The sequence below is a fragment of the Antennarius striatus genome, chromosome 16 (genome assembly GCF_040054535.1).
Source record: "Antennarius striatus isolate MH-2024 chromosome 16, ASM4005453v1, whole genome shotgun sequence".
In the NCBI taxonomy this organism is placed as follows: domain Eukaryota; kingdom Metazoa; phylum Chordata; class Actinopteri; order Lophiiformes; family Antennariidae; genus Antennarius; species Antennarius striatus.
In genome coordinates this window covers 12987212-13007457 of record NC_090791.1, presented here as the reverse complement: position 1 = coordinate 13007457, position 20246 = coordinate 12987212, and the positions used below count along the sequence as shown (strand labels likewise).

Here is a 20246-nt window from a genome sequence, read left to right as displayed (position 1 = left end):
TATTTTAATTCACCTGGACGCTCCTGAGTTAATGCAATATACTGTACATTATGCTTATATTCACCAGCAATACTTACAATGAATGGACATTACAGTACAGTCTTTTGTGAACCTATGATGCCTCTTATTGCCCTTTTCGTCTCCAGAGACAGACAGGCGGGTGAATTTGGGCTGGTCCTCCTTCTGAACAACAGCATCTCCGTCTACACCACTCAGCACAGAAGTATCTTGTTTTTCAACTAGTGGTTTTCTTAAGCCACAATATTTGATGTGGGCCTCCCTAAATCACACAACATGCTCTCTAAACATGAACTACATTCATCTTCGCTCCACGTCCTCTGAACTCCCCCTGGTTTGTTGCTGCTTTTGTTGAATTATTGTGCAACAGAGTAGAGACAAGAAGAGAGTGGCCTTGATCTCAATGAAGTGATTTTGATCCAACCAATCCAGCAATTAGGCTACTGAGGGAAGAGTGAACCTCTAATCCCGAATAGGACACATGTGTTCTTTGTAGTCCTAATGTCTCTCTTCCTCCTCTGTCCACATCACTATCTGATGGGATACAGAGTTAGTATTAAACCAATGCCCCAGATGGAAGCCTACCATTAAAATGGAGATGTTGTGCTCTTTGAGGCTGAGGACTTTTAATTATAAGCTGTCGGCCCGATGTAGTTGTGTTTCCTCCATTCTGCTGAATAGAGGGTTTGCTTGACGCTGACTGGAGACATGGTGCCAGGCTCTAGAGTCAGCGTGGGTACTTTGCGAGTATGAGACAAGGCATGCCACCACAACAGGACTCCCATATGGGGGGGGGGGCAGAGATGAAAGACTTTTATCTCCCCTTACACCCGCCTCCCCCGTCGTCCCGTTCCCCTCCGAGCTCTGACTGGCGGTGCAATACGTGGATAGAACAAGGATAACCAGACTGGTTGTTAACATATCAGCCACTGTTCAAGTTTCAAGGGCATCCATGGAGATCAAAGCGAAGCATTCAGTCCAATAGCATGACATTGTCTCGCTCAACAATCCATCAAGCCTCCGATTCATCTGTCACTGAATGAGGAAGTGGTCGTGAGAGGCAATGGAAGGTCTTTCACCGACTCTGAACGGGCTTTGATAAGCCAGCACAAAGAACGTGTCATAATAGTCTCGTACAAAGTGTAATGTCATTTTCTTTTCATTTGTTTATTGATGCCATTAAACCAGAAGGGACCAACCTATCTATTTGTATTCAGTTAATGATGATTAATGTCTGGCAGGTGACTGCTACAGAGCAAGTCAGGTTTTCTTTCTTTTGTTTTTCTTTCTGTCTTCCCTTCTTTCCTTCACTATGCGGTAGCTCTTTTTCCTTCCCTCTCCGGGGTGCTGCTGTGAATTTCCCCCATCCCCTCTGGGACTTCTTTATTTTTAAGTTTTGGGGAACTCTGCATTTACACCCATCAACCCTTTGATGTTGTTGCCCGGGTGCTGGTGGACAAAAGAGCCTCCATCAGCTGGATTTAAGGATGGTGTGGTAGGGGCAGGGGGGGGGCAGGGGTGAATAAAGAATCAAAGTAACTGGAATGGGGTTTGAAGGCGGAGGACTCCATGTGAAACTGTGAACCCTGTACCCTTCTTAAATATGGGCCAGGGGTTCACAGTTGTCCTTGCTTTTATTATATATTTTTTGACTGTTCCCCTTTGTGCTGCGTGTCATTGACTCCACATGTCTATATGTGGCCATACATGTTCCAACATGCTGATGGAACTGTCAGGCAGGTGATGTGAAAGACCTCTGGCTGCAGTTGCACGTAAATTTCACTCTGTGCACTGGCCTTTTTTTTTCAGCATCACAGCACCACACTGTTTGCTGACACCTCGCTCTATGATATCTCGGTTGTAACCTCTTCTACGCTACTTTCTGCACCCGTAGCCATGCACAGCAAGAGCTACTGATGCCACTGCTGCCCCTCACACCCCCCACAGTGGGGGAGAGACAGTCTGTGCTCCCTCAGCCCATCAAATCCCTGCAGGACCACTCTGGTCCGCTGAAGGTGAATTCAGGGAGCAGCCTTTGGTGATGCCGACACAGCAGCGCTCTTTCACCGTGGACCTCATTAAACCTGACAACATCCCCTCAGCCTTGGCTTTATTGTTCAGTCAGCTTAATGCTAAAAGGCAATTAAAGGCATCACCAAGGTGCAGGTATTAATGCTTTTGAGGGGCACAAAGGCATTGTAGATAAAAATGACAGCTATAATGTAATTCAAGGTTTTCCTTTGTCAGTGGACAAAAGTTAAATAAACAATGTCACTCTGTGTAAATGTTATGCAAATAAAGGAAAGTGAATTAAAAAAAAGATGAAGAAAAAAGTTCAGGTAGTATGTCCAACCCAATATCCAAAAAAAGTCTGGATGCTGTGTAAATAGAATGTAATGAATTGCATAACAGATAATAACACAATAACTTTGGAGATCACCAATAACTTGTCAAAAAAGTTGAAAAAAGTTGTGGAATGAAACGTTTTCATAAACAGTATATAATATCATTCAAAGGTTCAAAGAATGTGAGGATCCCTTTGTATGCAAGGGATAACACAAAAAATCAACAACCTAAAACCAACATTTTACAGCTGTGATCATCAGGCACCACAGGCAACGCTGCCATAAAGACACACGATTCTGTGGTGACATCACTGCATGACCTCGGGAACATGTCCAAAGCCACCATCTATGGACACAGATCATCGCTCGCATAGTGAACGAGTGTAAGTGCTAAACTGTCCTTCCTGGGGTCTCGAGTTGTCACCCACTGAAAACATCTGGTGCAAAATGAAACATGAATACAAGAAGGAACTCTGAGCTGCTGAAATCCTACATCTACAACTACTTTCCTCAGTTCCCAAACTGATTGATAATCGTATAGGCGATGCAACGCAGTGCTGTTTTCTGTTACATATGGGATTTCAATGATTTGCAAATCATGATACAATACGCATGTGCGTGTGCGTGCGTGTGTGTGTGTGTGTGTGTGTGTGTGTGTGTGTGTGCGTGTGTGTGCGTGTGCGTGTGTGTGTGTGTGTGTGTGTGTGTGTGTATCACATAGAAGATGACACCACAGCACATCACATTTCCTGTCAAGTGGAGGACATCCTCCAGGAAAGTACCTGATCCCAGAGATGAGTCAAGCAGAGCGGGTACCACACAAATAAAAAACACTTTTAATGTTTGATCACGTTGCTCTTTAAATGCTAGACGTGTACGAAACTGTTTTATTAAAGTTCTCCATATTAATACAAAAGAAGAGGATTTCTCACTATTGAGTCCACAACATGTCTCTGATGCCCATATGGCCAAACAGTCGGACTTAGTAGTTTAAAAGTCTTGCGGCTGTTGAGAGACATTTTCATGATTTTGTTTGTGATTCAATAAACATTGAAAATGAAAAAGTAGAACAAATAACCTCACCTGCTGGATTTTCACATCTTGGACAGTTTGTTGTTTGCAAGGTGGAAAATTTAGGAAATGTGGTGAAACTGATCACAGCAGTTCTGCTGCCAGGGTGTTTTCACTGAAATTAGGAGATCAAAGTCTAACTTTCTGCATCGGTTGTTTAACTCTCTCCACATATACAATCATCAGACTGTTTAGAGCCGATACCCTGCGGCTCGCTCCTCTTTGGATTACTCGTGGACATACATCTTCACTTGTTATTTATTTGCTTGTATGGAGTCACGAAAGGAGCAGAGGGTAAAGAGCACGAGCTCCACATGCTGGAGGGGCTCCACTATGTAAACCACGCAAATGGATCTAATTGGAAATGGTCATAGCACAGATGAATGAAGAACTGTATAAACAGTCTGTGAACCATCAATACGTACTTCAGCATGGCAAAGCGACGCAAATGCAACATCTGCCCCAGCAGCTCTACAGGAGGGTAATTAGGAGGTATTTATAGGTAGTGTAGGAAACAGAACTGCAGCTTTAACATCTAATACAACCATTGTCAACTATTGTACTGTGCTGTCTTAGCGTACTCTTCTCTGAATGCTGTTTACTGGGATTTGATGTCTGGTTTTGACACATAGAACGTGTGAAAACTGAGTACGGTTTGCTGAAATTTCACTTACTTCCTCAAGACTTCAAACACACCATGAAACAACAAAAGGAAGTCTGGCAATCGAGCATGGCTATGTTTTTCTGTCTCCATCATTACCACATTTTGAGGTTTTTCCATTTCAAAAATCATGTCTGCAGCCGTCTCGGATGGACTTAAGTAGTTTACTCAGCTGTGAATGAACAAGATCTGCTTCCCCTCACAGCACCTGAGGTGCATTGATGAATAGAATTGCACTGATAGCTTTGCTTTTTATGTTGTTGTCAAGTGTCTGACCTTCCTTTTTCTATTGTGACAATATTTCTTCAACTAAGAGAGATGAAGGAAGGAGATAAGCCCCCGTTAGCACATTCAAGGTTTTGTAACCCTGAAGGCAGAGTGCATGCTACACCCTGTCCTGTCTGTGCTTTCTCTTTGGTCAGCGGCCCACTGTCTGAGGATATTCACTCATAAAATAACCTTTTCCCATGACCTCAGTGGGAATGAAGATCTGTCCGTGAAATACTGCTTGACTTAGTGTTTCATTCATCTCATCATTTACTTAAGCATCGTGAAAGGAAAGAATCTATCAGTTTTTAGAACCAATTTGTATAATACAGCACTCTTCCTCTAAGTTTCTAACAATATGTTTTGTACTCATTTTTTAGTTTAAGTTCTTTTTATTTCTGATGGATGAATCAATTATTAGCTTTTAATAATTAATAGCAATTATTCTCCAATATGAGGGCTTGCTGTTTGTGGAGGCACCATGATGTGTGTTTTTCATACATTCTTCATAATTAATAAATGAGAAAGTAGTCAGTAAAGTAAAACATTTCCCTTATGACTAGTTTTAACTGGTTTTCTTCCAGTGCAAGAAATAAAAATCAGCAGCTCACCTTAGAGATTCTAATTGAAAGCACATTTCAATAGAACTGTCACTCCTGAAGCTGTTGTAGTTCAGCTTTTATTTAATGTTTAGGCGTCAAATCGGAGCGGACAGGGGTTCACTGTATAGTTATGTGCTTAAGCGAAGAAGGTGTCGATGCAATTAGTGTTGCTAATCTGGGACACCTCACACCCTGTTGTTAACACTGAAATTACACATTAAATTGCTTGTTTTCTTCTTTGTAAAATTTTGCGTGAGTTCTCCCTGTCAGGGAGTAATTGTAAGTCAACAAAGTCCTCACTCCCACACATTTCCACAGCTGAGTGAACTGGGTTCCAGTGGCTGGGGTAGAGCTATTAGTCAGCAGGATTAGTGCTGGATAGGGGGAAATGGAATAGGTCTGTGGGACACCTGGTCCTTTCTATTTGGGCATTCAGACATATCATAGTTTTGCCTCTTGACAGAGCCAGGATGCAGGATATTACCCTCCCATTGATGTGCCTCCTGAGGTTCCATGTAGGTGTCAGCGTAACATCCGGCAGCATCACTGATATCTGATCGCGTCGTGAACAGCCTTGCTTCCACTCTGTGAGTTATTCTGATATCCCTGCGTATGACAGAAGCTTAGGGGTTTTTTGCCAAATCAAGCTCCAAAGCCCCTGAGATGTTTAGAGCCCTGATAGGAACACTGACCAGCAGGGGGTTGTGTTAAAATATGCTCTTTTAATGAATAATATTGAAAAAAATTGGTGAAAAAAGTGAAAGAGAAAAGGAGATCAACTCTTTAGCTAACAATCTCTTTGTCAGATGCCATAAAAGCCTCTGTACAGTAAGTCAGATTCAAAGGATCTTCTCTCTTTTCTTTGTCTGTTACATCTTTCTCTTCTCCAGTGTGTTTCATCAGAGGATGACTGATTGGTTTTAGAACATGACGTTGCTTGGCTTAATGTAAAGAAACATAAGAGCACCAGCAGTCCCTTTGAAGCATTTTCAAATTTATTGATGTATTTCAAGAAAGGTTTTTTTTTTATTATGGCCTATTGGGAGTGAACACACCGCTTTGCTGTTTTTGGATATAGTTTTCATTTTATATCTGGAAATAGGTTTTGATCTCTCCTTTACATCACATGGAGTTGTTGCTGATTTATGTGGCAGATGTCAGAAACTTCAGGTCAAAACTAATTTTCTATTGATCCCACATCTAACATATTTTAGTTGATTATAATAAACTCTTGCATCATCCATTTGACTTGCAGACTGTTATCTCCTACAGCAATAGCCATTCATAATCAAAGTCTGAGGTGTATCATGTGAAATTGTACATTAACTCCATCCTCCTCTCACTCCTCCATCCCAGCATCTTTCCTTTAGCTCTGGTTTACTTCCAAGATCTTGTCAACACTGGCTGGTAAATCACCCCTCCAGGTCACCCTGTTTTCATGCCAGAGAATCACAGACTGTCAGTTGCCTCTCCCATATGTCTCGCTCTTCTAGGGGGAAAAAAACCACCTGCAGTATGGTACCCTGCTGTGGCTCCTGGAGTTTTTCCCTTAACTCCTGTACAACAGGACTACAGACACACATGTACATCTGTAGTCTGAGAATGAGCTGGGGCATCAGTGTAACTTATTATATATTTTGAAACGGTGCATTCTTGTCAAGGATCGGATCAATTATTGTGGGAAACATTTCAGAGAAGAACGGATTGCAATGGATACAGTCCTGGATTTCTTTGCAATCCCTACAATATTTCAAGATGATTTACTTTTAATTTTGAGAGAAAACACTTGCTCTGCTCTTTTATTACTTTGAACTACTTTTGTAATAAAAATAGTTTATAATAGTAAAAAGCACCACTGAACAGTTTTTTTCAAGAATAAAATATGTAAAATTCAATAATAACAAGGGAATATGTTTTGTGTAAGAGTAGGTTATATTTGGTATATTTTTATCAGTTAATGTTGAAATGACAGTATATATATTGATCATATAATGTAAAGATATATAGGTGACTTGTTCAGGGTGTGAGTCCGATTTAACCAGGTACATCAAATAGATGGATGTTTGTATATTAACTATGTTAGCTTTCTTTTATTTATTAGTGTCCAAGTACAGCTTGACTTTGATTTTGACAACGCAGTTTAAGAAGCAGAAAAACAATTGATTTGGGGGGAAAAGTAGGATTCTTGCCACAGGAAAGCACAGAGGTCTCTGAAGTCCTACGGATTCATCCTCTGGAACCACAGATGTTTGTGTGAACTTCCGTGTCAAGCCAGTTCTTATTTAGTGAGAACTGGATGTGTGGTGGACAGACCAACCAACCCCCCACAAACATTGCAACACACCACACTGCCATTCAAACTTCTCTACAGTGTTGTTTATTGTGGGTTAGGCCACAACATCAGCAGCCTCATATTAATAGATTAACGGTTGACATGTGACCTAGCACAAGTGGAGTGAGTTCATACCTTCCCCTGAGAGAGAGTCTCTTTGCTTTGAACCTGTACCACAGGGGATTATGGTTCAGATTTGCACGACGCAGCTGACAGGAAGCTGTTAAAGTCAAAGACCAACACTGCATCCTGACCTCCTGCCCTTACATCCTGACCTCTCCTGCAAACCGACATGAGCCCTTGTCTACATGAAAGCTGTCCTGTTAACTAATTTAGAGTTCCGGCGCCCCTGACCACTGCGAGGACAGTCAATATGCTGGCCTCTGGACTTGTGTTGGGAACTTTAGACAGACTTGTTTGACCCCTTAACTCTTACTTACACTAAGTGAGGAGTTTGTTTTCTGTCCAAACTTACAAGAGAGACAATTTGGTGAAAAACTGAGTGGTTGCTAAAAAAAAAAAAAAAGCACTAAAGTATGTATGCTGCTTTCACTGCCATTGTCTGCATGATAAAAAGGGGTTTATTAATTTGAGTATGATTAACCTGTCACTGAGTGCTTCACATGTGCTCATGAAGTCCTTCAACAACTCTAAAGTGGGACAAACTCACACTGTGCCACCTGCCACCAGCTAAAGAGTTTTCAGTCATTACTCCCTCCTTTCTAACTATCATCAAACATTCGCCGTTTAATCATTCCGAACGCATGACCTTCAGGTTCACAGCATCTCTAAGCGTGACTGATGGATTTTGGAAGGGTTAGTGCTGGACTATTTTTACACTTGCTTTGATGGGACCTAAAAATAGAATGCTCTGCTGACCTTCGGTCTGGTCGTCTTATTTGCTGTCCGAGTCCCCCCCCCCACACACACACACACACTTACACACACACACACACACACACCCCTTTTGACGTCACTTGACCGTACTGCTTTTTTATATTTTTAGACTCTCCCAAAATTAATTGAATGATCTTGTTTCATTGGGTTTGTGCAGTGTTATGTAAGGGGATTACTCTGTTGTTACTGCCTGTGCTCTGACCATGTAGGCCAGCGCTGAGAGCATGGAGGCGGAGAGCAAAAGGGGCTTTGGCTGGAGGAGGGGGGTAATTTTGTTAAGGTTGTAGTAAAGGGCTCCAGAAATAACCCAGCGACTGGTCTAATTGTACATCTCTCTTGCTCCCTTTCCCTCTTCAGCTGCATGCCAAGGTCTTTGACCTTATCATCCACATCAATGGTTCCGGAAGAATCCTTTCCGCCCCCTGTGGCTACCAAAGCCCCAGCCGATACACAGAGCACAGCAGCAGACCATCTTCAGCTTCGGACTAACGGCCAAGAGCCACAACCAGTTAGGAGTGATCCCGGCACATGGCACAAGTTGCTCAAACTGCTAGGTATGTTCTATTCATCCCCAGCATGGGTTCTGCGGCTCTTTAACCGAGATTAGCCCAAGGACCCCAGACCCTTCAGAGAGGAGCGGGGGCCTCCAGGAAACCTGCATGTCATACACGTATACAGTCAACAGAGACGCTGTCTCATTATTTACATTCTCCGCAGACACATGCAAGCTTTGCGTGAAACGTAAACGTACCAAAAACGCCTGCAAACATGTTCTGTTTGTGCCTTTTTTTCTTCCTTTTTTTCACAGGGCTGTTTGTGTGTTTGTAACTTCTCATGTATGTGAGTTGCGTGCGGAATTGGTCTCCACTGTGTCCCCTGCAGCATTCCAATATGGTTAGATAGCTCCATGCCCATGAGGGGGCCACAAGGGCCTCTTGTCTCCTGAGCACTAATGTGTCGCAGCCCTAGATCAAACACAGCATGCATGCAAGCGCATACATGCACACAAACAGAGAGCAGACGCATGTCATCGCAAATGTCTATACCCACAGACAAGTGTAAATGAAATGGAAATAAAATGAATTAAAGAGACACCTGTGGATGTTTTCCTGTCATCTACGTCCTTTGCAAGAATTTTTGGAGTGTGGATGACTGTCAAATTTATTTATCTTTTTAAGACTTCAAGTCAACACCTTGTTTTATCCAGATTAAAAAAATATTATTTAAAGCATCCCTCTATTAAGAATGTACATGGAACAGTAAATGTATTTTATGTGCCTATTCCTGATAAAAGGGGAATGCTTTCTGCATGTAAGTGCTCAAACATTGATGTATTTGATGTACACTTAACATTTTGCCTGCTTGGATGCTATTACAGTCATTCCAGACAGGCCAGCAGCCAGAGAAATGGGTGTGTTTGTCATAGACGGGACCCTAGTTTGGGCCTCAGAAGAAAAGAGCTTTGAGATGACAGAAAGTTGGAAGAAGGAGAGAATCTGTGTCATTCTAACAGGAACATAGACAAGTTAGTGGGGAATTATGGACAGAAATTTGATACAATCCTAACGTTCTCTCAAAGGAACTCTGAAGACCCACAGACGAATCCAGCCCAGACCCAGTTTACTGTTACCACACAGCCTTATCAGACTTGTGCAGATTTAACAGCCTTGTATTTGTATTTCTCTAAAAATACACTGTAATCCCACAGAGGAACGTGTTATCCTGAATCTTCAAAGGGGCCGATCTTTAGATTTATTTCATGACAGTTTTATTTTTAAACAATAACCACTGGTCCAAACTGTCTGAAGGCAGTCACGCTTGTTCCTAACACAATACAATAACACAGATTAAAAAAACAAGGTCATTCGCAGATTGTAAAGTTAACCAAATCAAATCTGGCGCTCACAAAATAATACTGATATCAACTGCTACAATCAGGCAGGATATCTTCTGGCCATGATGAGGATCTTATTCCATGTGTAGTGCTGTCTACAAAGGCTGGAGACAGATCAGTCTGTCTCCTGGTAAAGCTTCTCACTGCGGAGCTTCTCCAAAGCGTCTGGACTGACTGTCGACACTCCCTGCCTTTAATGTATGATCAAGAAAAGCTTTAACTCATTACTCTCAATGCCCCTCCCCATTCTTGTCCTAACTGCTTTCGTATGTTTAACAATACTGCCTTCAGATGTAATTTGTTCCACTAAGATGCATAAGGAGAAAAAGTTGTACAGTAGTGCACTATTTTGCCAGAGACAGCTCATATTGGTGGAAAAGTCTGTAACGGATCCAATTGAGTATTTTTATTTCGACTGAAAGGATTTACAATTGGAGAGGATCCATTTCAGCTCTTTTAAATTTCAGTAAAGGCACTTCATTATCACTATTAATCAAAAACTGCTCCTTTTACTGATTTTTTCACCATGTAAATATTATATTTGAAATCATCTTTTTGTTTTAGCAAGATTATTTGGTTTGACATGTGGTAATGAAACTCTCTGTAGTGTTTTTTTATGCTTGCGCCACTGGTGGATGTGGAGGCACTGTGGAGCTGGACTAGATGCTGCAGTTACTTGAATTAGGGGGCAGCAGTCGGTCCGGCCACCCGGTATTGGGGTTGGGGACTGGAGGGTGGCCGGTTCAAGACCAGAACACCTTCTGAATATTGCTCAGCTGCCCTTAAGCAAGGCATTATCCCCTAACATGTTGCTCATTTTGTGTGCCCCACACAAGAGCTCCCACCACTCTCTAACTCCCATTATCTGCATGCTTATAGGGGCCTTGTAGACATGTGACTAGAGTGGGAAATAGTAATTTCCCTACGGGGATTATTATTATTATTATTATTATTATTAACCCAGCCTATTATTTACATCACAATTTTTTCCCCCACATTTTAAATCCTCATGCACCACCACACCAAAGATGGCTCAAACACGTCTTCTCCTGAGGACCTGCTGGGGATGTTACTCTTGGGAAGCACAAAGCCAGTCTGAGCTCCAATAAAAAGGTGTTGGGTCAAATTCCAGGTGTTGTGTCGTTGAAAGTCAATGTGATCCTGGACTCAAACCTCGGCTGCTTCCAGCTGTATGTGAGCAACATTTGTAAACACAGTGAGTCACCCGAGAGCCACACAAATAAATAGTGTGAGGTGTTGTGCAGCTATACTGACTCACAGTGAAGACACTTTGGTCAACTTCACCGCGGCTGGAAAACCATCACAGACACATAGGTTAGAAAAACCCCACATTAGCCTCTCCCTCGCAGGCCCAGCGTCCCCCTCTGCTGTGATGAAAGGAGAGAAAGCACCTCTACTACTCGCCTCTTTTGTTTATTTACCTTCAGAATTACACCCTGCTCTTCTTGGACCATGTTCCAATGTGTTTTGTTATGTTTCCTTTCAAACAGAATATCTATGCGTGTGGTCTATGGGCCGTGTTTTGCTAACACACGCACACATTCATGCACACACACTCCCATTCAACTTTCCCCCTGTGCCAGAGTTCCCCTTTGCCCTTCCCCCCACCTCTAACTAAACATCGCAGGACAGCAAAAGGGAACTTCAAAGTGGCCGGAGGGGGTACTCCTTTTTTCCTGGCACTTGTCATCATCTAAGGGACTGGCTGCTCCCCTTATTACTCTAATTGCTTCCAACTGCTCCAGGAGGCTTTGATGAAGGGCGCCACGGAGCACGCTGGAAGCACCTGTTGTTGCAAGGAGGAGCACAGGTGGGCCTTACTGGTGATGGCAGAGGGGGCATGTGGAGAGCACTCCTTCTTTCCACTTAAAGTAAAAACCAAAAAAAATATAGAGGGAGAATCATATTGTAATCAAACATTGAAGTATTTATGAAATGGCAATTATACAGAAGTCAAACAAGCCAACAAACTAAACATGTGAAGTGGAAGGTGAAGTCAAAACTGGGCAGATGAGCAAAACTGTGGCTCCATCTTGTGGTATAATGATGTTAGAAGTCCAAAAGCTGCATCAAAAAAAAAAAACAAGAAGAAAAAGACAGTGACTGTGATTTGAAATTAAACTTTGTACAAGAGGTTATTTATGCACAAGAAAGTCAGAATGCCTCCAGAAATTAAATTATTTCTTATATCTATCTTTTGCTCAATGATTCCACCTCCAACACACTGGAATATACAGTGCCTTGCATAAGTATTGGCCCCCCCAAAGAACTTTTTGACATTTTGCCACATTTCAGGCTTCAAACTTAAAAGTTAACAAACTGAAAATATCTTTCAAGAATCAACAACATGTGAGACACAATCGTGAAGTGGAACCAAATTTATTCAACATTTTATATTGTTTTTTAACATAAAAAACTGAAAAGTTTTTTATTTGTAGAGAAGTTAAAAAAGCTGCTGACTTAAATGAAACCTCAAAGTTAAGAATGGACATAACCTTCTTCTGTAACGACAAACACTGAAACACATTTGCACTGTATTATCATCATTAATGGGTTTTACGTCAAGCATGAATTTATTGATCTACATACCAACTGTGGTAAGATCTTTTCAAAGTGCTCGATATCCACTTGTTGACAGTCCTCAGCCTCAGCTTGTTTTTGTGATCTCACAGCAGCCTCTGGATAAATAGTGCAAAATATGAAGAGATTCATCATCAAGCAATCTGATTATGTCTGTATCCAACAAAACTTCTTACCTTGGATGAATATTTTGAGCATTTCTGCCATGAGCAGCACAGCGTCTCCACTTACTGTAACAGAGTGACACGTATTTGGTCTACGATCACAAACAAAACACAAACTACTAGGAAAAAAATGATGTCACACAACTCACATCTGGTTTTGTCCTCCTTAAAGAAATTTGCCAAAAGCTTGCTTACAGTCTCCTTCAACGAGTGAGAACAGAGAACAACATCATCATCGTGCATTCGACAAATCTCAAAAAACAACATTTTCAGAGCGTCGCCTTTGTCTGACATTAGTTGACAGTTTTGAGATCTCAGATACAGACTGGTTCTACAGTCGAGGATCAAACGTGAAGACAGCTTCAGTTTGACTGGTTCTGATTCTGGAAACTGGAAACAAACCTTTTCCTCATGATCTGAGCGTTCTGGATAAAAAATTAAGAAACTACTTCTTGATGTAGATTAGGACTCTTGCAAGAGTATCCTGGATTAGCCTGGATTAGTTAAAACTGTTGTTTGTTTTTTTTTTACTAAGACATTTCACTTACATTAGCCTGGTTAGAAATTAGAATACATAATTGAAATGTGTGTTTTTTTTACCTTTACATTTTGTGCTATATTATAACGCAGATTTTAGCGTCTCAGAGTGATCACTTCTACATACTTCACTGGAGGTCAAACATGTAGAAATGTATATTTTGTGTCCTGAGAATAAACTGGTTTTGGATACTTATTGATTCAGTGTCAGCATTAGTGGATAACTGGTGTCAGATACGTGTAGTTTAATTATCTGACAGACAAATCGGGTGTAAAGTTCCCGGCAGACCTAAACGCCACTGGATCAAGTAAATCGAACAGACTCCTCCTGACAACTTTCAAATGAACGGACTCGGTCAGTTCTTCACGTTAGCCCGGGAAATAACAGAACACTTCCGGTGAAACGTCAGAGCAGCGTGCGCTGCTGTCGCCTCACAGCAAATAAATGTTATTTAGTGAAGCAGCAATAAAGCTGTTGATTTCAACGAGCGTTATTGAGGCGGTAATACTTGTACAGCTACCTTTTTGAGACAAGGCTCTGAGTCCGCTTCCGCCATGTTTTTGAGGCTGAGTGAGAAGCTTGACGTCCTGTGAAGGGATTGGTCACCAGTCTGTGACGTCACAGCACCGCCCTCAATGAAGGGTAAACAAAACAATGGATTTTGTCCAGTCCCAGAGTTTGGGTCATCGTCAGTCGATTGACTGCAGGCATTATAACTGTTTCTTAAACAAATTCACTTAAATTATATCAATTTATTACATGAATGAACACTAGTTCCACATGATTTCCTATCATTAAAAAAGGAGGTCAAATAAATAGGAACAAAAATCCTTCTTTTGAGTGGATTCGGCGGTGTGCAGACTACAGAGTGTGGACTGGTGGCTGGAATAGTTAATTACTTGGCCTCTGCCAAGTTTCCCTTGAGCAAGGAACTGGACCACCCCAAACCACTCTCAGGGCGCAATCACTTCATTTTTTTTAAATTTAATTTTATATACTGGTTTGATCCCCGAAGGGAAATTAAGAGAGCACACTCTAGCTACTGATTACAAATGCATGCATACATATATGTGAGTACAGGCCCCTGTATCACACACACACACAAAGGGGCCTGTAGGCATGCAGGGGAGGTAGAGTGGCAGGCAGCTCCTTCTTGGTGCGCCTCAAATGAGCAATTTGTAAAGGGGACGGCACCTTGCTCAAGGGTGCCTCGGCAGTGCTCCGGAGATGAGCTGACACCTCCCACTGTTAGCTCACCTCCGGGTATTTTTGGGGGGGCGGGAGCGGGAATCGAACCGCCGATCTCAAATCATAGGACGACCTGCTCTACCGCCCGCTTTACCACTGAGCCACTGCCGCCCCACTGCCGCCTCATCCCATCACTATTGGGCGTGTGTGTGTTAATCCTAAAAAGAATAAATAATTGCTCTTTCACAGTGATGTGGGGCGTCGAAAATACCATACAACACGCATCCATCCATTCATTCATTCATTCATTCATTCATTCATTCATTCATTAATAATACAATGGAATAAAATACAATACAAAATAAAAATCTTGTTGCTTTTAGGTATAGTACTTCAAGAAATGTATGAATTCATACATTTGTTGAACTACTATACCTGAAAGCAACAAGATTTATGTTCAACTACTGTCGCTATATATTTATCACAGTAAGTTTTACTGTTCAATAAAATGTTTACAATGTCAACATAGCCTACAAAGAATTTAACATTGGTTTTATGTTGCTTTCACTGTACATAATAATCAATTTATAAGAAAGCAGACAGAGATATACAAATTAATGAAGGAGAAATGGGTACTATAAAAGTTACATCAAAAAATGAAAACGTATCAGTTAATAAACTCCTCATAAAATAGAATGAATCCACATTGAAGTCCCAAAATAATTATAAAAGTCTCTTGAGCTGACAGTTACACAGGTGATAGCCTCACAGCAAGAAGGCCTGTTGTTTAATTCCTCTTGGTGCCTTTCTGTGAGGAGTTTGTATGTTCTCCCTGTGTCTGTGTGGGTTTTTTCTGGGTTTTCCGGCTTCCTCCCACCTCCAGAAACATGGAGCTTAGATAAACTCGCCAATTATTATTTCAGAACCATTAATCTTTCTGTATTCCTGGTTCTAGATAATAGCACCAATCACAAATGAGATCAACTCTGCTATCATTAAGATTTCCAGCAGTAATGAACATGGAATTTTTATTTAAATGATTTTATTAACAAAGAGTCTACAATGATTATGTAACAATTGCCAGGAGGTAATATGCAACAACCTTAGATACATTCAAATAATTTGTGTGTCATAAAGATACTGTATATAAAGTTTTTGAAGCTTTTTTTGTTCAAATAACTACTAATTAGTTCTAATTATGCCAAAATATCATTATAAAAATGTTTGACTGCAGTCATTTACTTATTAGATTTACATTTATGGATACAAAACTTTGCCAAAACTATTTATGTCTCCTCATTTTTTTTTCATGTAGTGGTTTGCAGAATAATATTAACATACATTTTTAAAGAAATTTCTTTCACTTTAGTTGTCACAAAAACATTTTGGGAAGGAAATGTCCATAATTTCTCCCAGGTGATCTCATTTACAAAAAGAATGAAACAAAGTGTGGAACATATGAATATTCTTTTTGAAATAAAAACATGAATTCTTATCACTTTTTTGGAATGAGTGAAACAGATTTTTCCTATTACAGTTTCAACAGAATTGGTGAAAGGACCAGGCAGTACATTAGGATCAACACTTCTGAATAACATTTTTACACCCTTTATAGCATCAAATACTATTACATATTCTTTAGGTGCTGCTGGAAATTTATATGTGTTTAAAAAAATCTGAATATGACATTGGTTGGCCCAGTTAATTTTAAAAGTACCATATTGTTAAGAGTTAAAAAATAAAGCATTCAATCCACCATTTTCATAGTCATTCATCACTTAGAACATTTCCTCACGAAGAGTCTGTCTGATTTCAGGACTTTCTCATCACATGTAATTTCAATAAAGTAATTGAAAAAAAATATTGTTATTTTCAACATAATGCTTTGTAATTTCATAAACCATACTGTTTTTGTGTAGCATCTTGTGCTCTGATACCAGTTTTGATATAGGCCTTTTTATGCACATGAGTTTTAGTCTCCCAGGTTACAGCATTATCACCCTGCACCCTAAAGTGGCATATATTCTTAAGAGCCATGTTAGTCCAGAACATCTAAATCCATGTAAAAATGTTTTTATCATTTGAGACCTAAACAAATAGTTGAACAGTACTTGTTTAAATTTCCAATTGCTCATCCAACCACTGAGGGTCTTCCAGTATGTAGCCCAGGCCCATGTGACGCCGCGGTCCACTCACGACTGCTGTGACTGTGTCCTGCATATCCCCCTCCACCTGAAACACAGTTGAAATTGCTGATGAAGAAACAGTCAGCAAAACACACCTTGAGAATTAAATACTATTACACTATAGAGATTTTTTTTAAGGAAATATTTTTTGTTGTTCTATCTGTTAGGAGGACTCCGAGAGTGGCAAGTCTTACCTTTGGGCTAACAACTCGTTTCACTTCCACAGGGCCTCCGATGTCATGGGGACCGGCCCATTCTGCTCTGTCTGCTTCATCTGCTGTAGAGAACGCCACAAAAGCCACTGATTGATTTTCTCTTGCAATGTAGAAAACCTGGGATCCAATGCAACAGGTAAAGCATTTAAGTGATAAAAATGTTTCAGATATAGAGTTTATTGTAACATTTTACAGCCTATTTAATGAGAGATTAAGTAGTTTTTCTGTTTTTACCTTACACCATGTGACGTTGCCCCAATGTCTAAAGTAAGCTCGTATATATCCTTCATTTATATAGGGATTCAGCTCTAGTATAAATAGTCCATGATCCTGTTCAGTGATAAGAAAGCATGAGATTAAATGAACATTGTACATCAGGTTTGAAATATAACACATGGTGGCCCCTGTGAATATTAGAGATATCATTTACCAGTTCATATTTTTCAGCAAAAGCAGACATGTATTTTTTTGGGAGACGGATATACACTCTTTTGTTGAAAGGTGCCTTTTCCATGTTACCTGGAGGAAAGAAAAGTTGAGGGTCAGTAGTCAAAAGATTCATGTGCAGTCCCAAGAACTTAAACATGATTAATTTACAGTAAGATTTTCTTATATGAGACATGCAATAAAGACAGCTTCATACGTACCAGAGGTGATTATTTACAGATGTTTACCAAGCTGTGATTCTAAGTAGACCAGCATTATCTGCTGGGGAGTGCGGTCTTATATTTACAGTTTGTCAATATGTTGCAACAAGTCACCCAACTTGTCCAGCCAAGATGTTGAAGCCAGGATATGCTAGAATATCTGACATGGCTTAGATTTCAAAATTCTTTTGATAAATGGCATTCCACTGTGTGCAGCAAAGCACCAGGTTTAAAGTCTGTTCTCACCAGTTGCATTTTTTAATGTATGTAATTAAAGCAAACAAACACACCCGCACGCGTGCACACACACACACACACACACACACACACACACACACACACACACACACACACACACACACACACACACACACACTTAAACACTCAGAAATGTATATTAAGCTACTATGATGTTATTTTTACAATTTGTCTTCTACCAAACTGACTGACATGTGCTCTTTATGAAGCTCTGTTTCTATTTTTTTCTTCTGCCAGTGAAATAATTTTAGCTTTTTCTATACAGTATTCTTTCTTTCCCCTCAAATAAAATATGTTTAATATACTGCTCATGTCCCCAAATAAACAAAACATAGAATAATCTGCTCAAACAGAAAATAGACCCAAGTCACCATATAAAACATGCACCACATAATTTCACATTAACATTAGACGTACAGTATTAAACCAGACAAAGTAATGTACCTTAGTACTCGTATGTCAGCTACAATATTCAATATTTTTGTCAATAGAAGAAAACAACACTCTTGAGTTAGAGATACCACTAACCTTTGTTTTTTAGACTTTATGGTTACAGCATTTTCACCCTCTTGTCTATAATGTCCCAGTGAATGACATATGTTAAAAAGCATATCAGTTTCTAAGCTACATATTAGTGAACAGGCACATTTTTGTTTCAAACAATTACAAAATGTTTGACACAAAATGTGTGAATTTCCCAGTTTGGGATTATTAAAGTAGATCCAATCTAATTTAATCTAATCTAATCTAAAAACTTTCATTAATTATTTAATCATTCAAGTGAACAATGAACAATTGAGCATCTTCCAGCATGGGTATCACGAAGGAGGTTTAGCAAGAACCCCCTCCTCCTCCTGCTCTGAAACTATTCAGTCAACTGCATAGGAGAAGCAGACATAATTTTCTCCCTGTTAAAATGTACAGCTGTAAGCTTACCTTTAGGCAAACAACTCATTTCCACATCTCCTCCCAGATTGTAAGGACCAGCCTGTTCTGCTCTGTCTGAAATGTTACTTAAGCCATTTCCTTCTTTTCCTCCAAGTTGTGGAAAACCTGGGATCTACTTCAACAGGTTGAAGAAATTAGTTCAGTGACAAAACTCATAGATCTTCATAATTTAGAATAACTATTGTGTTCTTTTTCAAAGCAAAGATGAGTTCGGGGTCAGAAATCATTGTAATGTCAGGAACATAAACATCGTAGCTTACATTAAGATTTTCTTAGATGAAGCATGAAATAAACGAAGCCGACATTGCTGACATTACAGAGCACTTTACAGAAGCGCTGTCAATCAATAAGGATGGACAGAAGTAATTTTGATGGGTGAAATTACATTGTACAAAGAAACAAAGTTCAATGGCTTGGTGGTTTGCTTTGCCTACGGTGCATCTTTAACCTTGTTGTCAAGAAACTAACAAACTGCATGATTCCAGTCATTTTTTCCCCAGGCATGAAAAGTCTTGAAGTAATTGTTGTTGACTTGTCGTTCATAAATATGGCATATATATTTGTTCCATACAAGTAACCAAACACTTTTTTGGATGAACCTAGTACATTTGATACATAAACAAGTAAGTTTGGCACCTAAGCGTAACCAAATTACGACTGAAAAAGAAGCAATATCACTGTCACCTAAAAATCATGAAACCAGGGAAGCTGTTTAAATATATTTCATGGCTTGTGCTTATGAAGCAGTTTGGGGTTGTTGTTTTTTTTAAATGTATATTTTCCACTCAAAGATGATGAACATTCAAGAAATAATAAGTCATATATAAACTGTTTTATGTATTGTTTGGCACTGTGGTTTAAAGGAACGTTAATCTGACAGTAGCATATAGACTGGGCCTGTAACCCATTCACACGATTCTAATGTGTTTTATCTGATCCTGTAAACATATATTTGAATGTTGTGTTAAAAATACGTAGAAAAATGTTCAGTACTTCTGAATGGTATGATGTGTGTCTGAGGCTGTGGAATTTACTCGTACACCTTGAACCGTAAACTTTGTGCATGCAGCACTGTCATTAAGAGATACAATGCTTATTATTCTTCCATGTAAATTGTTAGTGTGACCAACACAATTGCGTCAAAAAATGACAAATAGCATGAGTGGTCATCTATTAGCCCCTCTAGGCTTTCTGGAGGCCAGAAAGTTTAGTCATAGACTCTGAGGAACCATTAAAAGAATGTTCAAATATGATACACAGTACAACTGATGAACATTGTACGACAATGAGACAATGCATGTCATAGCAATCTTAGTCTGTTAGGTGAATCTGTGACTAAAAATTGTTAAACTTTGACAGACTTTTTTTTTCTCTTATTTTCCTTGATATTTCAAAAATAATGCATAGATTTCAC

At 39.9% G+C, this 20246-nt stretch overlaps 2 protein-coding genes across 2 annotated transcripts; both read right to left on the bottom strand.

Annotated features, from left to right (window-relative positions):
* Nucleotides 1-11525: 11525 nt before the first annotated feature.
* cenpx (centromere protein X) lies at nt 11526-13992 on the bottom strand. Its single transcript, XM_068337643.1, has 5 exons — nt 13911-13992; nt 13002-13053; nt 12865-12918; nt 12698-12786; nt 11526-12172 (listed from the first exon to the last, which is right to left on the bottom strand). The coding sequence occupies exons 1-5, from the start codon at nt 13944-13946 to the stop codon at nt 12158-12160; spliced, it is 246 nt and encodes an 81-aa protein (XP_068193744.1). The 5' UTR covers nt 13947-13992; the 3' UTR covers nt 11526-12157.
* Nucleotides 13993-16339: 2347 nt separating this feature from the next.
* Nucleotides 16340-17493, bottom strand: LOC137610378 (uncharacterized). The gene is made up of 4 exons (XM_068337990.1): nt 17410-17493; nt 17214-17309; nt 16959-17096; nt 16340-16810 (listed from the first exon to the last, which is right to left on the bottom strand). The coding sequence occupies exons 1-4, from the start codon at nt 17491-17493 to the stop codon at nt 16694-16696; spliced, it is 435 nt and encodes a 144-aa protein (XP_068194091.1). The 3' UTR covers nt 16340-16693.
* Between the last annotated feature and the right edge of the window lie 2753 nt (nt 17494-20246).

Bases quoted from the DNA above. Each gene is read 5' to 3' on its own strand.
- cenpx (XM_068337643.1), bottom strand. From the start codon at position 13,946: ATGGCGGAAGCGGACTCAGAGCCTTGTCTCAAAAAG. The intron at 13,054-13,910 runs GTAGCTGTACAA...CACTCGTTGAAG, and splicing joins CAGAGCCTTGTCTCAAAAAG to GAGACTGTAAGCAAGCTTTT. The intron at 12,919-13,001 runs GTGAGTTGTGTG...ACTCTGTTACAG, and splicing joins TAAGGAGGACAAAACCAGAT to TAAGTGGAGACGCTGTGCTG.
- LOC137610378 (XM_068337990.1), bottom strand. From the start codon at position 17,493: ATGGAAAAGGCACCTTTCAACAAAAGAGTGTATATCCGTCTCCCAAAA. The intron at 17,310-17,409 runs GTAAATGATATC...ATCACTGAACAG, and splicing joins TTGCTGAAAAATATGAACTG to GATCATGGACTATTTATACT. The intron at 17,097-17,213 runs GTAAAAACAGAA...ATTGGATCCCAG, and splicing joins GCAACGTCACATGGTGTAAG to GTTTTCTACATTGCAAGAGA.